The 27,201-nt window shown below is 46.0% G+C and overlaps 1 protein-coding gene across 1 annotated transcript in view; it reads right to left on the bottom strand.

Annotated features, from left to right (window-relative positions):
* Positions 1 to 27,201, bottom strand: part of unc5a (unc-5 netrin receptor A) — a 513,204-nt gene that overhangs the window by 125,877 nt on the left and 360,126 nt on the right. The window contains exon 5 of the mRNA XM_045717818.1: positions 24,142 to 24,322. Coding sequence (XP_045573774.1) covers positions 24,142 to 24,322 — 181 coding nt within the window. The remainder of the gene's footprint in view (positions 1 to 24,141; positions 24,323 to 27,201) is intronic.

Raw genomic sequence — 27,201 nt, 5'->3', positions numbered from 1 at the left:
GAGAGGAGAGGAGGCAGGTCTGTAATACATTAACCCAGTAGGGGAGGGGAGAGGAGAGGAGAGGAGGCAGGTCTGTAATACATTAACCCAGTAGGGGAGGGGAGAGGAGAGGAGGCAGGTCTGTAATACAATAACCCAGTAGGGGAGAGGAGAGGAGAGGAGAGGAGGCAGGTCTGTAATACAATAACCCAGTAGGGGAGGGGAGAGGAGAGGAGGCAGGTCTGTAATACAATAACCCAGTAGGGGAGAGGAGAGGAGGCAGGTCTGTAATACAATAACCCAGTAGGGGAGGGGAGCCAGGTCTGTAATACATTAACCCAGTAGGGGAGGGGAGGGGAGAGGAGGCAGGTCTGTAATACAATAACCCAGTAGGGGAGAGGAGAGGAGGCATTTCTGTAATACATTAACCTAGTTGGGGAGGGGAGGGGAGAGGAGGCAGGTCTGTAATACATTAACCCAGTAGGGGAGGGGAGGGGAGAGGGTGCAGGTCTGTAATACAAAAACCCAGTAGGGGAGGGGAGAGGAGGCAGGTCTGTAATACAATAACCCAGTAGGGAGAGAGGAGAGGAGGCAGGACTGTAATACAATAACTCAGTAGGGGAGAGGAGGTGTCTACCACCTGATAAACCCAGGCTGGTGTAGTGAGGTGGCTGCTGTCTACCACCTGATAAACCCAGGCTGGTGTAGTGAGGTGGCTGCTGTCTACCACCTGATAAACTCAGGCTGGTGTAGTGAGGTGGCTGCTGTCTCTACCACCTGATAAACTCAGGCTGGTGTAGTGAGGTGGCTGCTGTCTCTACCACCTGATAAACTCAGGCTGGTGTAGTGAGGTGGCTGCTGTCTACCACCTGATAAACTCAGGCTGGTGTAGTGAGGTGGCTGCTGTCTACCACCTGATAAACTCAGGCTGGTGTAGTGAGGTGGCTGCCGTCTACCACCTGATAAACCCAGGCTGGTGTAGTGAGGTGGCTGCTGTCTACCACCTGATAAACCCAGGCTGGTGTAGTGAGGTGGCTGCTGTCTACCACCTGATAAACCCAGGCTGGTGTAGTGAGGTGGCTGCTGTCTACCACCTGATAAACTCAGGCTGGTGTAGTGAGGTGGCTGCTGTCTACCACCTGATAAACTCAGGCTGGTGTAGTGAGGTGGCTGCCGTCTACCACCTGATAAACCCAGGCTGGTGTAGTGAGGTGGCTGCTGTCTACCACCTGATAAACTCAGGCTGGTGTAGTGAGGTGGCTGCTGTCTCTACCACCTGATAAACTCAGGCTGGTGTAGTGAGGTGGCTGCTGTCTACCACCTGATAAACTCAGGCTGGTGTAGTGAGGTGGCTGCTGTCTCTACCACCTGATAAACCCAGGCTGGTGTAGTGAGGTGGCTGCTGTCTACCACCTGATAAACCCAGGCTGGTGTAGTGAGGTGGCTGCTGTCTCTACCACCTGATAAACCCAGGCTGGTGTAGTGAGGTGGCTGCTGTCTACCACCTGATAAACCCAGGCTGGTGTAGTGAGGTGGCTGCTGTCTACCACCTGATAAACCCAGGCTGGTGTAGTGAGGTGGCTGCTGTCTCTACCACCTGATAAACTCAGGCTGGTGTAGTGAGGTGGCTGCTGTCTACCACCTGATAAACTCAGGCTGGTGTAGTGAGGTGGCTGCTGTCTCTACCACCTGATAAACCCAGGCTGGTGTAGTGAGGTGGCTGCTGTCTACCACCTGATAAACCCAGGCTGGTGTAGTGAGGTGGCTGCTGTCTACCACCTGATAAACCCAGGCTGGTGTAGTGAGGTGGCTGCTGTCTACCACCTGATAAACCCAGGCTGGTGATCAGTTCCTGAGGAAAACACTGAGAATATGAAACGAACTGGAATATGAAATGGGTGCCATGTGGCTCAGTTGGTAGAGCATGGTGCTTTGCCATGCAAAGGATTGTGAGTTTTATTCCTGCTGGGGCCACCCATAGGTAAAATGTGTGCATGACTGTATATATTGTTGGATAAAATATCTGCTAAATTGTATATATCATTATGAACAGCTACAGGCTGTCTCTAAGGATTATATTACTATGAACAGTTATAAACTGTCTCTAAGGATTATATCATTATGAACAGTTATAAACTGTCTCTAAGGATTATATCATTATGAACAGTTATAAACTGTCTCTAAGGATTATATCATTATGAACAGTTATAAACTGTCTCTAAGGATTATATTACTATGAACAGTTATAAACTGTCTCTAATGATTATATTACTATGAACAGCTACAGGCTGTCTCTAAGGATTATATCATTATGAACAGTTATAAGCTGTCTCTAATGCCTGCAGTGACTTAGCGACTGAATACATCCACGCATGCACGTTGGCACACACACACACACACACACACACACACACACACACACACACACACACACACACACACACACACACACACACACACACACACACACACACACACACACACCAAGCTATTAGGCATCACGTCAGGTTTTTTTTTGTTTCATAGGTGTTGTTCCCCAAATCCCTTCTTCATATTTCCCCTCTTCCTGGAGTATATTCCCCCTCTTCCTGGAGTATATTCCCCCTCTTCCTGGAGTATATTCCCCCTCTTCCTGGAGTATATTCCCCCTCTTCCTGGAGTATATTCCCCCTCTTCCTGGAGTATATTCCCCCTCTTCCTGGAGTATATTCCCCCTCTTCCTGGAGTATATTCCCCCTCTTCCTGGAGTATATTCCCCCTCTTTCTGGAGTATATTCCCCCTCTTCCTGGAGTATATTCCCCCTCTTTCTGGAGTATATTCCCCCTCTTTCTGGAGTATATTCCCCCTCTTCCTGGAGTATATTCCCCCTCTTCCTGGAGTATATTCCCCCTCTTCCTGGAGTATATTCCCCCTCTTTCTGGAGTATATTCCCCCTCTTCCTGGAGTATATTCCCCCTCTTCCTGGAGTATATTCCCCCTTTTTCTGGAGTATATTCCCCCTCTTCCTGGAGTATATTCCCCCTCTTCCTGGAGTATATTCCCCCTCTTCCTGGAGTATATTCCCCCTCTTCCTGGAGTATATTCCCCCTCTTCCTGGAGTATATTCCCCCTCTTTCTGGAGTATATTCCCCCTCTTCCTGGAGTATATTCCCCCTCTTCCTGGAGTATATTCCCCCTCTTTCTGGAGTATATTCCCCCTCTTCCTGGAGTATATTCCCCCTCTTCCTGGAGTATATTCCCCCTCTTTCTGGAGTATATTCCAATTCTTCCAATTGATATGAATCATCTTTAGCACTTCTAAGTCATTGATAAGAGTGAAGATTCGGTCACAAAAAGAACAAGTCTGTGTTTACTGTTAGTCCTGTTGTTGTATCTGTGTCTGTTGTTGTTGTATCTGTGGTTGTTGTTGTATCTGTGGTTGTCAATAGCCTGCTCTTCTCAGCACCGCCATCTTATATGCTATATTCATGGGTATCTCTGCTATATTCACCCATTTGATTGGGTATCTCTGCTATATTCACCCATTTGATTGGGTATCTCTGCTATATTCACCCATTTGATTGGGTATCTCTGCTATATTCACCCATTTGATTGGGTATCTCTGCTATATTCACCCATTTGATTGGGTATCTCTGCTATATTCATCCATTTGATTGGGTATCTCTGCTATATTCACCCATTTGATTGGGTATCTCTGCTATATTCACCCATTTGATTGGGTATCTCTGCTATATTCACCCATTTGATTGGGTGAGAAGACATTTACTAATTTCCTAAAAGTTGCATGACTCACACTGCTGTTCAGAATTGATGTTCAAAATTCCTCTTCACACAAACCAGCCGCTACAACCTTCAATTAAAACACACAAAAACTGAAGAACACAAAAGCACTAAAAATAACTAATAATTATCAAAGAATTCTGCCTCTGGAGTAATGAGTGGATTATTGAAGCTGGACTGCTGCTCCAAACGAGTACCATTTTGAAAGCTGCGAGATAAAAATACAAAAATAAACTGACAAAAAAAAAAAATAAGGAATCACAAGCTCAGTCCTAACGAGCTTTCAGTCTAGAAAATAAACATACCATTAAACAAACATTGACCACTAGTTACTGTATTCAAATGTCAGACGTGTCAAATCCTCAATCTAAATTATTCACACTGAGGGTCGCGTCGCTGAATTTACAGTGCATTACACAGCTTCCAAATGTCATCGATTCACTCTGACCTCCTGTCTAATAGTCTCCCAGTCTACCCATGTAGTCAGTGGTACATTGAACCAGACAAGGTCATGGAATATGGTACTAATTACACACTATTCCCTACACACTATTCCCTACACACTATTCCCTACACACTATTCCCTACACACTCTCTCAGAAACATAAATGAGCTATGTAGTAGTTCTTTCCAGCAGTCAAAATGACTAAAATCACCCTCTGTTGTCCTCGTGGATGGAATGTTACTCGGATTTTTCATAAAGAGCACCTTTACCCATACGGACACAGCAGAACCACCTTTACCCATACGGACACAGCAGAACCACCTTTACCCATACGGACACAGCAGAACCACCTTTACCCATACGGACACAGCAGAACCACCTTTACCCATACGGACACAGCAGAACCACCTTTACCCATACGGACACAGCAGAACCACCTTTACCCATACGGACACAGCAGAACCACCTTTACCCATACGGACACAGCAGAACCACCTTTACCCATACGGACACAGCAGAACCACCTTTACCCATACGGACACAGCAGAACCACCTTTACCCATACGGACACAGCAGAACCACCTTTACCCATACGGACACAGCAGAACCACCTTTACCCATACGGACACAGCAGAACCACCTTTACCCATACGGACACGGCAGAACCACCTTTACCCATACGGACACAGCAGAACCACCTTTACCCATACGGACACGGCAGAACCACCTTTACCCATACGGACACGGCAGAACCACCTTTACCCATACGGACACAGCAGAACCACCTTTACCCATACGGACACAGCAGAACCACCTTTACCCATACGGACACAGCAGAACCACCTTTACCCATACGGACACAGCAGAACCACCTTTACCCATACGGACACGGCAGAACCACCTTTACCCATACGGACACGGCAGAACCACCTTTACCCATACGGACACAGCAGAACCACCTTTACCCATACGGACACAGCAGAACCACCTTTACCCATACGGACACGGCAGAACCACCTTTACCCATACGGACACGGCAGAACCACCTTTACCCATACGGACACAGCAGAACCACCTTTACCCATACGGACACAGCAGAACCACCTTTACCCATACGGACACGGCAGAACCACCTTTACCCATACGGACACGGCAGAACCACCTTTACCCATACGGACACAGCAGAACCACCTTTACCCATACGGACACAGCAGAACCACCTTTACCCATACGGACACGGCAGAACCACCTTTACCCATACGGACACAGCAGAACCACCTTTACCCATACGGACACAGCAGAACCACCTTTACCCATACGGACACAGCAGAACCACCTTTACCCATACGGACACAGCAGAACCACCTTTACCCATACGGACACAGCAGAACCACCTTTACCCATACGGACACGGCAGAACCACCTTTACCCATACGGACACGGCAGAACCACCTTTACCCATACGGACACAGCAGAACCACCTTTACCCATACGGACACAGCAGAACCACCTTTACCCATACGGACACAGCAGAACCACCTTTACCCATACGGACACAGCAGAACCACCTTTACCCATACGGACACGGCAGAACCACCTTTACCCATACGGACACAGCAGAACCACCTTTACCCATACGGACACGGCAGAACCACCTTTACCCATACGGACACGGCAGAACCACCTTTACCCATACGGACACGGCAGAACCACCTTTACCCATACGGACACGGCAGAACCACCTTTACCCATACGGACACAGCAGAACCACCTTTACCCATACGGACACGGCAGAACCATCAGAGATGTGATAGACTGGACATTCAGAACCATCAGAGATGTGACAGACTGGACATTCAGAACCATCAGAGATGTGACAGACTGGACATTCAGAACCATCAGAGATGTGATAGACTGGACATTCAGTGTCTGGGGTTCTGGCCTCTCCCCTCAGTCTCACACGTGCGTCTAAAATAGCACCCTATTCCCTACAATACTGCAGTGCACTATAAATGGCACCCTATTCCCTATATAATGTAGTGCACTATAAATGGCACCCTATTCCCTATAAACTGAAGTGCACTATAAATGGCACCCTATTCTCTACATACTGTAGTGCACTATAAATGGCACCCTATTCCCTACATACTGTAGTGCACTATAAATGGCACCCTATTCCCTATAAACTGTAGTGCACTATAAATAGCACCCTATTCCCTATAAACTGTAGTGCACTATAAATGGCACCCTATTCCCTATATAATGTAGTGCACTATAAATGGCACCCTATTCCCTATATAATGTAGTGCACTATTAATGGCAGCCTATTCCCTATATAATGTAGTGCACTATAAATGGCACCCTATTCCTATATACTGTAGTGCATAATAAATGGCACCCTATTCCCTATATAATGTAGTGCACTATAAATGGCACCCTATTCCCTACATACTGTAGTGCACTATAAATGGTACCCTATTCCCTACATACTGTAGTGCACTATAAATGGCACCCTATTCCCTATAAACTGTAGTGCACTATAAATGGCACCCTATTCCCTATATAATGTAGTGCACTATAAATGGCACCCTATTCCCTACATAATGTAGTGCACTATAAATAGCACCCTATTCCCTATAAACTGTATGTAGTGCACTATAAATGGCACCCTATTCCCTATATAATGTAGTGCACTATAAATAGCACCCTATTCCCTACATACTGTATGTAGTGCACTATAAATGGCACCCTATTCCCTATAAACTGTAGTGCACTATAAATGGCACCCTATTCCCTATATAATGTAGTGCACTATAAATGGCACCCTATTCCCTATATAATGTAGTGCACTATTAATGGCACCCTATTCCCTATATAATGTAGTGCACTATAAATGGCACCCTATTCCTATATACTGTAGTGCACTATAAATGGCACCCTATTCCCTATATAATGTAGTGCACTATAAATGGCACCCTATTCCTATATACTGTAGTGCACTATAAATGGCACCCTATTCCCTATATAATGTAGTGCACTATAAATGGCACCCTATTCCCTACATACTGTAGTGCACTATAAATGGCACCCTATTCCCTATATAATGTAGTGCACTATAAATGGCACCCTATTCCCTATATACTGTAGTGCACTATAAATTACACCCTATTGCCGATAAAGCTCTGGTCAAAACAAAAGTAGTGCACTATATAGGGTGTAGGGTGCCATTTGGGACACCGTCTCAGTCCCCTCTGTCTCACTACACTGCCCACACATGCCACAATGCAATTTGTGTAACAGTGCCCTTAGGGTTGGAATTACAGGGAGACTCTTGAGGGGGGAGATCCAAACAATTTTAGCCTAGTCTGGGTCCGCGTTTAATCTCCTTAAAGCCTACAGAGGTGCTCTGCCTGCTTTGTTATAGGAGGACCTTGCATCCGCGAATACTTCTGAGATTGAACCCATGAATGCACTGTTTTAATCAGAACGAATCCACCTCCTGTTGCTGTCAGATTCCACATCCTGCTGCTGCTTTTGTCTCCTATTGTTTTCCTGTGTTTTTATCCCCCCCCCCCGGAGCATTAGTTGTATTCCGAAGAGGCCATATTACTTTCACTCCAACCTGACGCTACCGTGGGTGACGTCTGACTACCTGTCCTGGGAGTGATGATGCAATGAGATGTTCTAATGAGATCTCTGATTGGTTGCGGTAGATATGACTCGGGTACTGGGGAGCAGGAGCAGTAGAAGCTAGAGTCTGACGGAGGTTGGAGGGTTTAGCTCTCCGCTGTTGATGGGGCATAGGATAGTTTCTGGCGGTCAGCACGGCTGACTAATGCCTCTCTCTCTCTCTCTTTCTCTCTCTCTCTCTCTGTCTCTTTCTCTCTCTCTCTCTCTCTCTCTCTCTCTCTCTCTCTCTCTCTCTCTCTCTCTCTCTCTCTCTCTCTCTCTCTCTCTCTCTCTCTCTCCCTCTCTCTCTCTCTCTCTCTCTCTCTCTCTCTCTCTCTCTCTCTTTCTCTCTCTCTCTCTGTCGCTCTCTCTCTCCATCCTCTCTCCCTCTCCCTCTCTCTCTTCCTCATCTCCCTTTATCCCTCCCTCTCTCTCTCTCTCTCTCTCTCTCCATCCTCTCTCCCTCTCTCTCTTCCTCCATATCCCTTTATCCCTCTCTCTCTCTCTCTCCCTCCCTCTGTCTGTTCTTCCCTTCCTCTCCTGCTGCCTGCCAGAGATCGAAATGACATGTTCTACTCAGCATCATGCAGTATGTGTGTTTTTCTGCCTCCCCAACACTCTGCCTCCACACCACTCTGCCTCCCCACCACTCTGCCTCCACACCACTCTGCCTCCACACCACTCTGCCTCCACACCACTCTGCCTCCACACCACTCTGCCTCTGCCTCCACGCCACTCTGCCTCCCCACCACTCTGCCTCCCCACCACTCTGCCTCCACACCACTCTGCCTCCACACCACTCTGCCTCCCCACCACTCTGCCTCCACACCACTCTGCCTCCACACCACTCTGCCTCCACACCACTCTGCCTCTGCCTCCACACCACTCTGCCTCCACGCCACTCTGCCTCCCCACCACTCTGCCTCCCCACCACTCTGCCTCCACACCACTCTGCCTCCCCACCACTCTGCCTCCCCACCACTCTGCCTCCACACCACTCTGCCTCCACACCACTCTGCCTCCACACCACTCTGCCTCTGCCTCCACACCACTCTGCCTCCACGCCACTCTGCCTCCCCACCACTCTGCCTCCACACCACTCTGCCTCCACACCACTCTGCCTCCACACCACTCTGCCTCCACACCACTCTGCCTCTGCCTCCACACCACTCTGCCTCCACACCGCTCTGCCTCCACACCACTCTGCCTCTGCCTCCACACCACTCTGCCTCCACACCACTCTCCCTCCACACCACTCTGCCTCCACACCGCTCTGCCTCCACACCCCTCTGCCTCCACATCGCTCTGCCTCCACACCCCTCTGGCTCCACACCCCTCTGCCTCCACATCGCTCTGCCTCCACACAGGAATCAAAGATGTCTTAACTCCCGGTGCGTAAACTCTGGTTTGCCGTCTGCTATAATTCACCTTTTTATTTCCAATATTTACTACATGACTAGAGCACCAAACATAAACAGATGCAGTACGGTAGCTCTGACACTTCGCAACGACTAGCGATTATTACTGCGCCCCAAATGGCACCCTATTCTCTATACACACCAGAGCCCTTTTCCCTACATAGTGCACTACTTTAGACCAGAGCCCATGGCGGCTATATAGTGAATAGGGTGCCGTTTGGGATACAAAGCAGGGACTCAGTCTCTCACAGAAGATATATGAATCGAGGGCATGGTTTCTACTGCACAGACTACAGGGAGGAGAAACAAGGATGTGTAGAAACTGATGACACAAAAGTATATTTTTCCATTCTACTCAACTCAATCTAATCACAGATAAACAACCAACCAACCAACCCGCTCCCCAATTAAAAAATGATATCTAAAAAATAAAAATCTGGCCACAAAGGGCAGCCAATCTCAAACAAAAGACGAACTAATGATGTCTCTAAAGCGCAAAAAAAAATATATATATATGTTTTGCCACAGAAAGCAGCAGGCAGCCACAGGAAGCCAAACTGGCTAAGCCAATCACAGCCAAGCAGAGGCGGAGCCACAGGACAGGAAGTAGCCTAGCCGAAGGCCTGGGAAGCGGTTTGAGCAGGCGGTGTTACCTGGGCAGGTCGCGGTGCAGGCGCTTTTCTGGACATTCTGTCCGTCGCATGCCATGCCCCCGTTCAGCGGCGTGGGATTGGTGCAGCTGCGGCTCCTCCTCTGCCAGCCACGCCCACAAACTGAGCTGCACGCCGACCACGTTGTCCAGGTAGACCAACCGCCGTTCACTGTCACCGTGATGAAGTGATGGAGGGAGAGGAGGAGGGAAGCCAAGGGGTAAGGTAGAGGAGGGGTAGGATGGAGGGATGGAGGGTGGAGGGAAGAGGGAGGAGAGGAGGGTAGGGAGAGGACGAAGGTGAGGTGGGAAGAGGAGTGGGGGAGAGAGGAGACAAGGAAAGGAGTGGATGGAAGGAGGGAGGGAGGGATGGAGCGACAAATCATCCTGGGTTACCCGACATGGGAAGACAGATGTTAAAGGGGGCCTGTCTGATTACATGTATTATAGACAGATATATATTAGTGGGTCCTGTCTGACTGCTGTGCTGTAGGTGTGATGCTGCCTGCTGGCCTGTGACTACTGTAATGTGCTGTAGGTGTGATGCTGTCTGCTGGCCTGTGACTACTGTAATGTACTGTAGGTGTGATGCTGTCTGCTGGCCTGTGACTACTGTAATGTACTGTAGGTGTGATGCTGTCTGCAGCCCTGTGACTACTGTAATGTACTGTAGGTGTGATGCTGTCTGCTGGCCTGTGACTACTGTAATGTACTGTAGGTGTGATGCTGTCTGCAGCCCTGTGACTACTGTAATGTACTGTAGGTGTGATGCTGTCTGCAGCCCTGTGACTACTGTAATGTACTGTAGGTGTGATGCTGTCTGCTGGCCTGTGACTACTGTAATGTACTGTAGGTGTGATGCTGTCTGCAGCCCTGTGACTACTGTAATGTACTGTAGGTGTGATGCTGTCTGCTGGCCTGTGACTACTGTAATGTACTGTAGGTGTGATGCTGTCTGCTGGCCTGTGACTACTGTAATGTACTGTAGGTGTGATGCTGTCTGCTGGCCTGTGACTACTGTAATGTACTGTAGGTGTGATGCTGTCTGCTGGCCTGTGACTACTGTAATGTACTGTAGGTGTGATGCTGCCTGCAGCCCTGTGACTACTGTAATGTACTGTAGGTGTGATGCTGTCTACTGGCCTGTGACTACTGTAATGTACTGTAGGTGTGATGCTGTCTGCAGCCCTGTGACTACTGTAATGTACTGTAGGTGTGATGCTGTCTGCTGGCCTGTGACTACTGTAATGTACTGTTGGTGTGATGCTGTCTACTGGCCTGTGACTACTGTATTTTACTGTAGGTGTGATGCTGTCTGCTGGCCTGTGACTACTGTAATGTGCTGTAGGTGTGATGCTGTCTGTTGGCCTGTGACTACTGTAATGTTGGTGTGATGCTGTCTGCTGGCCTGTGACTACTGTAATGTTGGTGTGATGCTGTCTGCAGCCCTGTGACTACTGTAATGTACTGTTGGTGTGATGCTGTCTTCTGTCCTGTGACTACTGTATTTTACTGTAGGTGTGATGCTGTCTTCTGTCCTGTGACTACTGTATTTTACTGTAGGTGTGATGCTGTCTGCAGCCCTGTGACTACTGTATTTTACTGTAGGTGTGATGCTGTCTGTAGCCCTGTGACTACTGTATTTTACTGTAGGTGTGATGCTGTCTGCAGCCCTGTGACTACTGTAATGTATTGTAGGTGTGATGCTGTCTGCTGGCCTGTGACTACTGTAATGTACTGTTGGTGTGATGCTGTCTGCTGGCCTGTGACTACTGTAATGTTGGTGTGATGCTGTCTGCTGGCCTGTGACTACTGTAATGTACTGTAGGTGTGATGCTGTCTACTGGCCTGTGACTACTGTAATGTACTGTTGGTGTGATGCTGTCTGCTGGCCTGTGACTACTGTAATGTACTGTAGGTGTGATGCTGTCTGCTGGCCTGTGACTACTGTAATGTACTGTAGGTGTGATGCTGTCTGCAGCCCTGTGACTACTGTAATGTTGGTGTGATGCTGTCTGCTGGCCTGTGACTACTGTAATGTACTGTAGGTGTGATGCTGTCTGCAGCCCTGTGACTACTGTAATGTACTGTAGGTGTGATGCTGTCTGCAGCCCTGTGACTGCTGTATTTTACTGTAGGTGTGATGCTGTCTGCAGCCCTGTGACTACTGTAATGTATTGTTGGTGTGATGCTGTCTGCTGGCCTGTGACTACTGTAATATACTGTAGGTGTGATGCTGTCTTCTGTCCTGTGACTACTGTATTTTACTGTAGGTGTGATGCTGTCTGCAGCCCTGTGACTACTGTATTTTACTGTAGGTGTGATGCTGTGTGTAGCCCTGTGACTACTGTATTTTACTGTAGGTGTGATGCTGTCTGCAGCCCTGTGACTACTGTAATGTATTGTTGGTGTGATGCTGTCTGCTGGCCTGTGACTACTGCATTTTACTGTAGGTGTGATGCTGTCTTCTGTCCTGTGACTACTGTATTTTACTGTAGGTGTGATGCTGTCTGTAGCCCTGCGACTACTGTAATGTACTGTTGGTGTGATGCTGTCTGCTCCCAGGTAGACTTAATGACAAGGTAACAGTGGTTGGCTAGGCTTTATCCCTTGACAGGCTCTGGTCAAAAGTAATGCACTACACACTAAAAATTAGGGGTTCAACAAGGGTTGAAGAACCTTAGGGTTCTTGGCACTGGAAACGGCCCACAAAAGGTTCTTCCAAGAACCCCATAGGGGATGAGGTTCACTGAGGAACCTCCTTAGTTGGTGGGAGTTCTTACAGGAACCTAACTGCCCAAATAAAACATTTGGACTTGAATTTGAAAGGACAGCAGGTGCAGGTACTGAAAAATATAAAGACCTCCTCGATTTAAGGTATGGTTTGTCCTTTATATGATCAAAATGTATATTGTTTTATGATGATACCATCTACCATCCAGGCTACATCCCGGGCTAGAGTCAATGACAGGTGTGCCAGCGGGCGGGCTACCCTTCACCCTGGGCTGGGAATAAAGTGGACACCGTGGGGGACAGGAAAGAACGTGACACTCTGCTAATGTTGATGGGGGATATCAAAGAACGTGACACCCTGCTGCTCTTGACCTTGGTTCCATGTTTAAGAAACGACTGTAGAAAGACAAATACTCACCTGCTCCTGTGATGCGCTCTGTAGCTGTGGTATGTAATGTAGCTGTGCTGCGCTCTGTAGCTGTGGTATGTAATGTAGCTGTGGTATGTACTGTAGCTGTGGTATGTACTGTAGCTGTGCTGCGCTCTGTAGCTGTGGTATGTACTGTAGGTGTGGTATGTACTGTAGCTGTGCTGCGCTCTCTAGCTGTGGTATGTACTGTAGCTGTGGTATGTACTGTAGGTGTGGTATGTACTGTAGCTGTGCTGCGCTCTCTAGCTGTGGTATGTACTGTAGCTGTGCTGCGCTCTCTAGCTGTGGTATGTACTGTAGCTGTGCTGCGCTCTGTAGCTGTGGTATGTACTGTAGCTGTGCTGCGCTCTGTAGCTGTGGTATGTACTGTAGCTGTGCTGCGCTCTGTAGCTGTGGTATGTACTGTAGCTGTGCTGCGCTCTCTAGCTGTGGTATGTACTGTAGCTGTGCTGCGCTCTGTAGCTGTGGTATGTACTGTAGCTGTGCTGCGCTCTACTGTAGCTATGGTATGTACTGTAGCTGTGCTGCGCTCTGTAGCTGTGGTATGTACTGTAGCTGTGCTGCGCTCTGTAGCTGTGGTATGTACTGTAGCTGTGCTGCGCTCTGTAGCTGTGGTATGTACTGTAGCTGTGCTGCGCTCTGTAGCTGTGGTATGTACTGTAGCTGTGCTGCGCTCTCTAGCTGTGGTATGTACTGTAGCTGTGGTATGTACTGTAGCTGTGCTGCGCTCTGTAGCTGTGGTATGTACTGTAGCTGTGCTGCGCTCTGTAGCTGTGGTATGTACTGTAGCTGTGCTGCGCTCTCTAGCTGTGGTATGTACTGTAGCTGTGGTGCGCTCTGTAGCTGTGGTATGTACTGTAGCTGTGAATATATAGCTATGGTAACTATCATTCACTTTCTCAAACTAGACACTGGCCGTGTCCAAATACCCAAATACTACATACTTAAACTGCATACTATGTACTCATCGTTGCATACTATTTAGCACGTACCGTTTAGTAAAAGGTATGCAGTACGCCGCGGCCGCAACGCGTTAGCGGCTACTGACTGGCTGAGTAGGTGGGGCAGGCCGAGTGCGGGTGGATTTGTCCAAATTCAACAGACATACATCACATTAACTAGCCTTATTATAGCTCATTTCCAATATGATTCATTTCTCTAAACTCTGACTAGAACAGGAATAGAGTTATAGACCTACTCAGCTCCTCAGGCTGGTTATAGACCTACTCAGGCTGGTTATAGACCTGCTCAGGCTGGTTATATACCTACTCAGGTTGGTTATAGACCTCCTCAGGCTGGTTATAGACCTCCTCAGGCTGGTTATAGACCTGCTCAGGCTGGTTATAGACCTACTCAGGCTGGTTATATACCTACTCAGGTTGGTTATAGACCTCCTCAGGCTGGTTATAGACCTCCTCAGGCTGGTTATAGACCTCCTCAGGCTGGTTATAGACCTCCTCAGGCTGGTTATAGACCTACTCAGGCTGGTTATAGACAGTCTATCACATTGGACCTAATGGAGTTATAGGCCTACTCAGGCTGGTTATAGACCTACTCAGGCTGGTTATAGACCTACTCAGGCTGGTTATAGACAGACTGTCACATTCAACCTAATGGAGTTTTAGACCTACTCAGGCTGGTTATAGACCTACTCAGGCTGGTTATAGACCTGCTCAGGCTGGTTATAGACCTGCTCAGGCTGGTTATAGACCTACTCAGGCTGGTTATAGACCTACTCAGGCTGGTTATAGACCTCCTCAGGCTGGTTATAGACAGACTGTCACATTCAACCTAATGGAGTTATAGACCTACTCAGGCTAGTTATAGACCTGCTCAGGCTGGTTATAGACCTGCTCAGGCTGGTTATAGACCTGCTCAGGCTGGTTATAGACCTACTCAGGCTGGTTATAGACCTCCTCAGGCTGGTTATAGACAGACTGTCACATTCAACCTAATGGAGTTATAGACCTACTCAGGCTAGTTATAGACCTGCTCAGGCTGGTTATAGACCTGCTCAGGCTGGTTATAGACCTGCTCAGGCTGGTTATAGACCTACTCAGGATGGTTATAGACCCACTCAGGCTGGTTATAGACCTCCTCAGGCTGGTTATAGGCCTACTCAGGCTGGTTATAGACAGACTATCACATTGGACCTAATGGAGTTATAGACCTCCTCAGGCTGGTTATAGACCTCCTCAGGCTGGTTATAGACCTCCTCAGGCTGGTTATAGACCTCCTCAGGCTGGTTATAGGCCTCCTCAGGCTGGTTATAGACCTCCTCAGGCTGGTTATAGACCTCCTCAGGCTGGTTATAGACCTCCTCAGGCTGGTTTATAGACCTCCTCAGGCTGGTTATAGACAGACTGTCATATTCAACCCAATGGAGTTATAGACCTACTCAGGCTGGTTATAGACCTACTCAGGCTGGTTATAGACAGACTGTCATATTCAACCCAATGGAGTTATAGACCTACTCAGGCTGGTTATAGACCTACTCAGGCTGGTTATAGACCTACTCAGGCTGGTTATAGACCTCCTCAGGCTGGTTATAGACCTCCTCAGGCTGGTTATAGACAGACTGTCACATTCAACCTAATGGAGTTATAGACCTCCTCAGGCTGGTTATAGACCTACTCAGGCTGGTTATAGACCTCCTCAGGCTGGTTATAGACCTCCTCAGGCTGGTTATAGTCCTCCTCAGGCTGGTTATAGACCTCCTCAGGCTGGTTATAGACCTACTCAGGCTGGTTATAGACAGACTATCACATTGGACCTATACTGTAGCCCATATAGTTCATCTATCCTATTTAAAAAGGACGGAAGACAGAAACAGATAATTTGGTTAAATTTCAACATACTTTATAGCCTAGTACACACACTAAAACTTTTCAAATGTTAAAATCAAAATGGCTATCCACAGAAAAATGTGCTCAGTCGAGTGCATCGCCTATTCAGAACCGCTAAACAGCAACATAATAAACTAAACCAACGATCATTGGGAACGAGATCAGAATGACTGCTAAGGCTTGATCCATAACTTAAATAATTCAATAGGTAGCCTGGCCTATAAAACTAAACCAATCCATATGTTCAAAAGGCCTGGGTTAGCATGACGTCAATAAAGCAGCCACATCCCAAGTTCCCCGGTGCCTACACATTCCAAAAATAAAATCCAAAGATGGGTTTTAGTATTTCGTTTAAAAGCTCGGATGAAGGCCACGAGATCAAGAAACACTTTTCAATGAGAAAACAGAACTCCACTTTGCAAAAAAAAAATATATAAAACAATAAATAAAAGAATAGTTTTTTCAAAGATGTAGCCTACAATGATTTAATACTAATGATCATTTTAAGGAGAACCAAAACTACTTACACTTGAACACCACTGCAGAAGCGTCGCTATTCGGTATCTTCCCGATTTAAAGTAGCCTCGTTCAGATTTTTGTTTTTTTTGGTCTACTTGAAGAGAACTACGGCCTGTCACTCGCAGCCCACCTCTTCCAATGCATTGTGGGAAAATGTGCATCAGATTCTACAAGACGAAGAGCAAAAAAAATGTCTTCCATGCCGTCCCTAGGAGGGGTTGATCTTCCTGTCCGGTTTTGTGCCCCCAACCTCTCTCCCAAAGTAGACACTTGACTGATTAAATCAACTTTGAATCTTAATCATGTTTAAAGACAGCTGTGTTATTGTCAAGCTACTATTTACATTTTAAGGGACCGTTAGTCTTGAACCGAAGACGTCAACGAGGATGCCTGTCTATCTGAACACAAATGCTCTCCACTAACAACCATGTCGTAAAGCAATTGATCCAAAAAAACAGAGGTGAAACGTGTTCATATTTCAAGCTAATTTCATTGTCCTCTACAAGCTGGACAAAAGACACAGAAAGAATGATCCAACGTTTTACGTGTAAGATCAACAGGAAAAAAACTGAACTGAACTTTTTGAACTCAAAACTTCTTACTAACCTAAACTTCTTACAAAAAAAAAAGTTTTGATCTGATTCTAAATGACACAACTGCTTGAAAATGCCAATCCGCTTGAAAGGACTGAGCAGTGAGAGTAGTGTGGTGATCAAAAGTATTTGTCACGTCCGCTCCTCTTCCCTCCCCCTGGCGCCAGGCTGCCCTGCATCACGCACTCCTGCTATCAATTACGCACACACCTGCCTTCCCTCGTCACGCGCTTCAGCGATATTGGACTCACCTGGACTCACTTATCTGTTTATTACCTCCCCTATATCTGTCAGTTTCCCTGCTGATGATGCATTGATTGTTTTTTTGTTGTTGTTGTCTGTATTATTAATTTGCTGACGCTGTTCCTGTCCTGTTCCATGTCCGTTCTTTATTAAATGTTTGACTCCTCGTACCTGCTTCATCTCTCCAGCGTCAACTCATGTGAAGGTATTTTAGTCTCTTTGGCATAACAGGCAGTGATAACATATAGGTGATGGATGTGATGGATGTGAAGTGTTTTAACTGTAGGCTACATCACCATGTAATTTAACATCACTTTTCACAGTTTGAAAGACACGCCACACACGGTCGTTTTCATTCCGCTCTGCCTGGAACTGACTACTGCAACGACTCTAACTAGTGAATTATCCCTCACAATGCCTTTGTGTGTGTGTGTGTGTGTGTGTGTGTGTGTGTGTGTGTGTGTGTGTGTGTGTGTGTGTGTGTGTGTGTGTGTGTGTGTGTGTGTGTGTGTGTGTGTGTGTGTGTGTGTGTGTGTGTGTGTGTGTGTGCCTCTGTGTCAAATCAGACCAAATAAAAATCTAATGAAATGTTATTTATCACATGCTTTCTAAACAACAGGTGTAGACTAACAGTGAAATGCTTATTTACAATGTAGACAGAAAGAAAATAGAGAAATAATAGAAAAGTAAAACAAGTAATAATAAATACACAATGAGTAATGATTACCAGGCTATATACACAGGGTACCAGTACTGAGTAATGATAACTAGGCTATATACACAGGGTACCATTGTGCAGGGGTATGAGATAATTGAGGTAGGTATGTCTTCCCTGTGGCTCAGTTGGTAGAGCATGGTGTTTGCAACGCCAGCATGGTGTGTGCAACGCCAGGGTTGTGGGTTTGATTCCCACGGTGGACCAGTACAAAAAAAAGAGAAAAAAAAGAAAAAATTTATGAAATGTATGAAATGTATGCATTCACTACTGTAAGTCGCTCTGGATAAGAATGTCTGCTAAATGACTACAATGTAAAATGTACATATACTGTAGGTAGGAATAAAGTGACAGATTATAAACAGTAACAGCAGCGTTTGTAATGAGTCAAAAAAAAACTGAGTGCAAAAATGGTCAATGCAGATAGTCCGGGTAACTATTTAACTAAGTATTTAGCAGTATTGTATCTAGGGTATGGAAGCTGTTTAGGGTCCTGTAGCTGTATAACTTTCTGAGGGTTCCCGAGTGGCGCAGCGGTCTAAGGCACTGCATCTCAGTACTAGAGAAAATGGTCAATGCAGATAGTCCGGGTAACTATTTAACTAAGTATTTAGCAGTATTGTATCTAGGGTATGGAAGCTGTTTAGGGTCCTGTTGGGGCATCAGTACCGCCTGCCGTGCTGTTGCAGAGAGAACAGTCTATGACTTGCGTGGCTGGAATCTTTTGACACATTTTTAAGGCCTTCCTCTGACACCGCCTGGTTTACAGGTCTTGGATGGCAGGAAGCACAGTCCCAGCGATGTACTGGGCTTTAAGCACTACCCTCTGTAGCGTCTTCCCAAACAGTTGCCATACCAATCGGTGATGCAGCCAGTCAATATGCTCTCGATGGTGCAGCTGTATAACTTTGAGGATCTGAGGGCCCATGCCAAATCTTTTCAGCCTCCTGAAGGGGAAGAGGCGTTGTCGTGCCCTCTTCACGAAACGATCGATCCCACAGCCCCGTCGATATGAATGGGGGCGTGCTCGACCATCCGTTTCCTGTAGTCCACGATCAGCTCCTTTGTCTTGCCGACATTGAGGGAGAGGTCGTTGTTGTTCTGTGACGACACTGTGTGAGTGCGTTCGTGCATGTCTCTGTGTGTGCTCTGCTCCTGTGTGCGCTCCGTGAGAGTTCACGACGGGCACATAATGGGTATAATTGGATCATGGAAGATGATTGGACGGAATCAAGTCGTCTGAATTCTAATCAACTCTCTATATTTACTTTCCTGGTTCAACTACCCAATGACACCCTATTATCTACATACTATAGTGCACTATAAATAGCACCCTATTCCCTACATACTGTAGTGCACTATAAATGACACCCTATTCCCTACATACTGTAGTGCACTATAAATAGCACCCTATTCCCTACATACTGTAGTGCACTATAAATAGCACCCTATTCCCTATATAATGTAGTGCACTATAAATAGCACCCTATTCCCTATATAATGTAGTGCACTATAAATAGCACCCTATTCCCTACATAATGTAGTGCACTATAAATGGCACCCTATTCCCTACATAATGTAGTGCACTATAAATGACACCCTATTCCCTACATAATGTAGTGCACTATAAATGGCACCCTATTCCCTACATAATGTAGTGCACTATAAATGGCACCCTATTCCCTACATACTGTAGTGCACTATAAATGACACCCTATTCCCTACATACTGTAGTGCACTATAAATGACACCCTATTCCCTATTTTCTGTATGTAGTGCACTATAAATAGCACCCTATTCCCTATTTTCTGTATGTAGTGCACTATAAATGGCACCCTATTCCCTACATACTGTATGTAGTGCACTATAAATGGCACCCTATTCCCTATTTTCTGTATGTAGTGCACTATAAATGGCACCCTATTCCCTACATACTGTATGTAGTGCACTATAAATGGCACCCTATTCCCTACATACTGTATGTAGTGCACTATAAATAGCACCCTATTCCCTATTTTCTGTATGTAGTGCACTATAAATGGCACCCTATTCCCTACATACTGTATGTAGTGCACTATAAATAGCACCCCATTCCCTATTTTCTGTATGTAATGCACTATAAATGGCACCCTATTCCCTACATACTGTATGTAGTGCACTATAAATGGCACCCTATTCCCTACATACTGTATGTAGTGCACTATAAATAGCACCCTATTCCCTATTTTCTGTATGTAGTGCACTATAAATGGCACCCTATTCCCTACATACTGTATGTAGTGCACTATAAATAGCACCCTATTCCCTCCCTACTGTATGTAGTGCACTATAAATGGCACCCTATTCCCTACATACTGTATGTAGTGCACTATAAATAGCACCCTATTCCCTATTTTCTGTATGTAGTGCACTATAAATGGCACCCTATTCCCTATAACTGATTTGTTGACTTGGAAGCTGGACCAGTACATATGATCCTTATATCAACACGCCCTTAGACCAGTATGTCTGGTCCATCTATCTACATAGCCTACTTCCACCATCATTTCCCTCTAAATTGGCCTGCCTCTCTGCTCTCTCTGCTCTCTCTCTCTCTCTCTCTCTGCCTCTCTGCTCTCTCTGCTCTCTCTCTCTCTCTCTCTCTGCCTCTCTGCTCTTTCTCTCTCTATCTCTCTCTCTCTGCCTCTCTGCTCTCTCTCTCTCTCTCTCTCTCTCTCTCTCTCTCTCTCTCTCTCTCTCTCTCTCTCTCACACACACACACTCGCTGCTCTTCCCCTTCTGCTCCCTCCTGGACCTCCATGGCTGAATCATTTCCTTTCCCTCTCTCTGTGATTGATTGCCCACCATGGTAAGGTAAAAACACTTTGCCCCTGATTACCTCTGAGCACAGAGTGGCTCCACCACAGCAGACTGCCTGCCCTCTCATTACCATGTATCCAACCCGGCTTCCCTTCTACCCTCCGTCCGTACCACCATCCCTCCCCTATCTCCTTCCCTACTCCCCATCACCCCACCAATGCAAATACAGAGACTGCCTGCCAAATGGCACCATATTCCATATTCTGTAAAGTAGTGCACGATATAGGGCATAGGGTGTCATTTGGGAGGATACCAGACTATTATGACCCACTATACCTAGAGTTCAGTCTAAGCCCTGGCCTCTGAGAAGTCAAGGTAAGTAAATGGACATATTTGAATGTGAAGTCGTGCAGATTACATTAGGGGTTGTGGTAATGACGGTGATTAACGGGAACAATCGAAGAACGTTTGTAGCCTTTTTTTTCACAAGCCTAGTACGGTTTGAGCAAAATCAAATTGCATATACGAGCGACCTGCAATTTATGTACAATTTCTCTGGGTCTCGGGGCCTAAAGTGCGAGGCGTCATTGATTGACGTTATAAAAAGCAAACAATAGGTTGCAAATGGGACTCGGCGCTCTATTCAATTTAATTCTTACATTATGAATCAGGTAAATAAGGGAAATCCACAGGCCAATCCGTTCAATCATCTCTCAACAAAATAACTAATCAAGAATCATTTTAGGGGTAATTGTTTTTCCCCTTTCGCCTTCTTTTTTTCAAACGCTGGAATCTGAGAGGAAAACAGAGAGGAAAACAATGGAATTGAATTACTGACACAACATGGTCGGAATTAAACTAGGCTCCTTACATACTATTCAGAGTTGGAATTAAACTAGGCTCCTTACATACTATTCAGAGTTGGAATTAAACTAGGCTCCTTACATACTATTCAGAGTTGGAATTAAACTAGGCTCCTTACATACTATTCAGAGTTGGAATAAAACTAGGCTAATTTTAAACTATTAATTTTCTGAATTAAACTAAGCTAATTTCAAACCCTCCATGGTCGGAATTAAACTAGTTTCATTCCAAACTATTAATTGTCTGAATTAAACTAGGCTAATTTTAAACTATACCTGATGTGAATTAAACTAGGCTAATTTTAAACTATACCTGATGTGAATTAAACTAGGCTAATTTTAAACTATACCTGATGTGAATTAAACTAGGCTAATTTTAAACTATACCTGGTCTGAATTAAACTAGGCTAATTTTAAACTATACCTGGTCTGAATTAAACTAGGCTAATTTTAAACTATTTATTGTCTGAATTAAACTAGGCTAATTTTTAACTTCTCATTGTGAATCTCTCCACATCATACTTGCTGCATTCATCAAAAATAAAATAGATTTTTGAATCCATTCTGGTGTCGGGAAATACATGTATTTTCAGCCACGGATACTTACAATCATAATCATTTTGTTTTTGTCTCAGAATACTTCCAAAATAGCACACTATTCCCTTTATAGTGCACTAAGAACTAGGGCCCATAGAACTCTGGTCCAAATAGTGCACTTAGGACTAGGGCCCATAGAACTCTGGTCCAAATAGTGCACTAAGGACTAAGGCCCATAGAACTCTGGTCCAAATAGTGCACTAAGAACTAGGGCCCATAGAACTCTTGTCCAAATAGTGCACTTAGGACTAGGGCCCATAGAACTCTGGTCCAAATAGTGCACTAAGGACTAGGGCCCATAGAACTCTGGTCCAAATAGTGCACTAATTACTAGGGCCCATAGAACTCTGGTCCAAATAGTGCACTTAGGACTAGGGACCATATATCTCTGGTCCAAATAGTGCACTAAGGACTAGGGCACATAGAACTCTGGTCCAAATAGTGCACTAAATGGGGAATAGGGTGCCATTTGTACTGGATTATCTGTCTCCCAGACTACCTCAGTGTAAACACACTAGACACTGTAACATCTCCCTCACGGCTCCTACACACACACACAGTTACCACTTTAATGATTCACTCCCACGCGAATGTGCCACCATGTTGGCTCTGCTGTTAGCATGTAGAGGCTACAGCATTAGCGTGAGGCTACAGTGTGAGATGTAATGGATGCCAGGTCAGTGTTAGCACTGGCTGTACCATGGGAGCCCACAGCGGTGTGTAAAGAGGGTGTGTGTCGGAATGTTAAATAAAGGTCAACACCAAGTCATTATTAACAGTTTGCTGTTAATTCAATTTCCCTTCAACATCTCTGCCTCCTGGGAAACACGTGGGAGTCAGAAGGTTGGGATAGATCCTGGAAGATACCAGGGTGTTTCTGTTACAGTGTCAGCAGTAAAGACTAGATGTTACTATATCAGCTGTCTGTGTCTGTATAGACTAGTTGTTACTATATCAGCTGTCTGTGTCTGTATAGATTAGTTGTTACTATATCAGCTGTCTGTGTCTGTATAGACTGTTTGTAAGTCGCTCTGGATAAGAGCGTCTGCTAAATGATGTAAATGTAAATGTAGACTAGATGTTACTATATCAGCTGTCTGTGTCTGTATAGACTAGTTGTTACTATATCAGCTGTCTGTGTCTGTATAGATTAGTTGTTACTATATCAGCTGTCTGTGTCTGTATAGACTGTTTGTAAGTCGCTCTGGATAAGAGCGTCTGCTAAATGATGTAAATGTAAATGTAGACTAGATGTTACTATATCAGCTGTCTGTGTCTGTATAGACTAGTTGTTACTATATCAACTGGCCGTGAACAGTGTCTAACAAAACAATGCAAGGAAGCGTTGGATTGAGAAAGATACTGAAAGATTTGAAGGTGGTTTCTGTATCTGTTTCTGCATCAGCTGGCAGTGGAAACTACTGGGACAATTTAACATGCAGGCGGGGGAATCCTCATCGTTCAAAGACTGAGGCAGTTCGTGAGGGTTTTGAGTTGTGGCAACATGCTAACTAAACGGGGTTGTGTGTGTGTGTGTGTATGTGTGTGTGTGTGTGTGTGTGTGTGTGTGTGTGTGTGTGTGTGTGTGTGTGTGTGTGTGTGTGTGTGTGTGTGTGTGTGTGTGTGTGTGTGTGTGTGTGTGTGTGTGTGTGATTGAGAAACTCAGATGGGCCTGCCACTCAATCACAACTCTTGTTACGTTGGAATGGTTTTAAATTCCAAATCCTACGTGGACAAAGCTTTGACCCCGGTCTGCACTGGTTTGTCTGTGTGTGTCTGTCTGTCTGTGTGTGTGTGTGTGTGTGTGTGTGTGTGTGTGTGTGTGTGTGTGTGTGTGTGTGTGTGTGTCTGTGTGAACATACCGTAGACCAGAACAGCGGCGGGGGAGCTCTTGCGTCGAGCCACAATGTTCTTGGCCACGCAGGTGTAGTTGGCTGTGTCCGCCAGCCTGGCCTGTTTGATGATCAGATTACGGTCCGCAGTCACCAAGAAATTGGGGTCGCTTACCGGGTCGATCACATGCTCGTTCCTCTGCCACTCCACCTGAAAAATAACAGACCTGGAAGCTTCAAACAAGCTGCATTTTCATGTTCACAACCAGGGACAGACAGAGGGACGGCCCTGTCCCAATCCCGGCCCCGAGGACTATGGGTCCGCTGGTGAGATAACATTATTACAGACACAGACAGGGGGAAGATATTCAGTAAATCATTTCAGAGGTAGATAAACATTCTGGCTTCTAGATAGATGTAGCTATGTCTCTGTTTGGGAAGGTTATGTCCAGTCTAATCCCTGTGAGAGTAGCTATGTCTCTGTTTGGGAAGGTTATGTCCAGTCTAATCCCTGTGAGAGTAGCTATGTCTCTGTTTGGGAAGGTTATGTCCAGTCTAAACCCTGTGAGAGTAACTATGTCTCTGTTTGGGAAGGTTATGTTCAGTCTAATCCCTGTGAGAGTAGCTATGTCTCTGTTTGGGAAGGTTATGTCCAGTCTAATCCCTGTGAGAGTAGCTATGTCTCTGTTTGGGAAGGTTATGTCCAGTCTAATCCCTGTGAGAGTAGCTATGTCTCTGTTTGGGAAGGTTATGTCCAGTCTAAACCCTGTGAGAGTAACTATGTCTCTGTTTGGGAAGGTTATGTCCAGTCTAATCCCTGTGAGAGTAGCTATGTCTCTGTTTGGGAAGGTTATGTCCAGTCTAATCCCTGTGAGAGTAGCTATGTCTCTGTTTGGGAAGGTTATGTCCAGTCTAAACCCTGTGAGAGTAACTATGTCTCTGTTTGGGAAGGTTATGTCCAGTCTAATCCCTGTGAGGGTATTTAGTACAGTTTGGGTTTCTCTGAGGGATCCCTTCTCCAAGTAGCTAGTAGAACTGCTGCTGTTTCTATTCTGTTTGTAGAGTAGCTAGCATCTCTCCTGTTCCTCTGCAGTCCCTGTGACTTGACAAACTATATTTTCTAGGTTGTTTCTCTGCTACACACTGTCCATGCGCTGTGTCCCTCAGACTACTTTCCAGTAGCTCTGGTCCTATTGCTATTGGGATGTTATCTGAACCTGGATGGATTGTTTTTCACCAATGTTCTGTCACTGCTGTTGGACCAGGGCTAGCTTTCCCCACACATGCTCTCAACTGCCCTTATCCTGGCAGAGGCAGGATAACATTGCTGTTAGATTCTGTCCTCTGGCTAGCTAGCTAGCTAGCTAGCTCGTCTCATGTTGTTGTTGTGAACTCTATTGAATTGGCTCTAACAACCATAATGCCCTATCCTGCTGTTGCTTCCTTCTGTTGCTCCATGCTGACACCCTATTCCATATATACGGCGCATTCGGACAGCATTCAGACCCCTCTGACTTTTTCCACATTTTGTTACGTTATTCTAAAAAATATATATTTTTAAAATCCTCAGCAATCTACACACAATGCCCAATAATGACAAAGCAAAAAAAATATATATATATATTTTAGCAAATGTCTAAAAATATAAACAGAAATATCTTATTTGGATAAGTATTCAGACACTTTGCTATGAGACTCGAAATTGAGCTCAGGTGCATCCTGTTTCCATTGATCATCCTTGAAATGTTTCTACAACTTGATTGGAGTCCACCTGTGGTAAAATTCAATTGATTGGACATGATTTGGAAAGGCACACACCTGTCTATATAAGGTCCCACAGTGCATGTCAGAGTAAAAACCAAGCCATGAGGTCGAAGGAATTGTCCGTAGAGCTCAGAGACAGGATTGTGTTGAGGCACAGATTTGAGGAAGGGTACTGAAACATTTCTGCAGCATTGAAGGTCCCCAAGAACACAGTGGCCTCCATCATTCTTAAATGGAAGAAGTTTGGAACCACCAAGACTCTTCCTAGAGCTGGACGCCCGGCCAAACTGAGCAATCGGGGGAGAAGGACCTTTGTCAGGGAGGTGTCCAAGAACCCAATGGTCACTCCGACAGAGCTCCAGAGTTCCTCTCTGGAGAAGGGAGAACCATCCAGAAGGACAACCATCTCTGCAGCACTCCACCAATCAGGCCTTTACGGTAGAGTGGCCAGACGGAAGCCACTCCTCAGTAAAAGGCACATGACAGCCCGCTTGGAGTTTGCCAAAAAGCGCCCTAAAGGACTCTCAGGCCATGAGAAACAAGATTGTGGAAAAAGTCAAGGGGTCTGAATACTTCCCGAATGCACTGTAGTGCCCCAGTTAAACCAGGGCCTATCGTAGCACTATGCAGGGAATAGAGTGCCATTTAGGAGACAGCCTCTGACTGTCCCTGTGCTATCCAACAACACTCTGTCCATTCTGCTACTGGTCCCTACACTGTCCCACAAACAGTGGTCCTTACGCTGTCCCACAGACTCCGTAGCTAGCTATTCTGCTACTGGTCCCTACGCTGTCCACAGCTAGCTATTCTGCTACTGATCCCTACGCTGTCTACAGCTAGCTATTCTGCTACTGATCCCTACGCTGTCTACAGCTAGCTATTCTGCTACTGGTCCCTACGCTGTCCACAGCTAGATATTCTGCTACTGGTCCCTACGCTGTCCACGGCTAGCTATTCTGCTACTGGTCCCTACGCTGTCCACAGCTAGCTATTCTGCTACTGGTCCCTACGCTGTCCACGGCTAGCTATTCTGCTACTGGTCCCTACGCTGTCCACAGCTAGCTATTCTGCTACTGGTCCCTACGCTGTCCACAGCTAGCTATTCTGCTACTGGTCCCTACGCTGTCCACAGCTAGCTATTCTGCTACTGGTCCCTACTTTGTCCACAGCTAGCTATTCTGCTACTGGTCCCTACGCTGTCTACAGCTAGCTATTCTGCTACTGGTCCCTACGCTGTCCACAGCTAGCTATTCTGCTATTGGTCTGTGCTGTGTGATCAGCTATCGTAGCTTCTTCTGCTGGTACAATGTATTCCGATAATGTTTC

This window comes from Salmo salar, chromosome ssa05 (genome assembly GCF_905237065.1).
Source record: "Salmo salar chromosome ssa05, Ssal_v3.1, whole genome shotgun sequence".
Classification (NCBI taxonomy): domain Eukaryota; kingdom Metazoa; phylum Chordata; class Actinopteri; order Salmoniformes; family Salmonidae; genus Salmo; species Salmo salar.
Note: the sequence above shows the minus strand (reverse complement) of the source record. Positions and strands in the feature narration are given on the sequence as shown.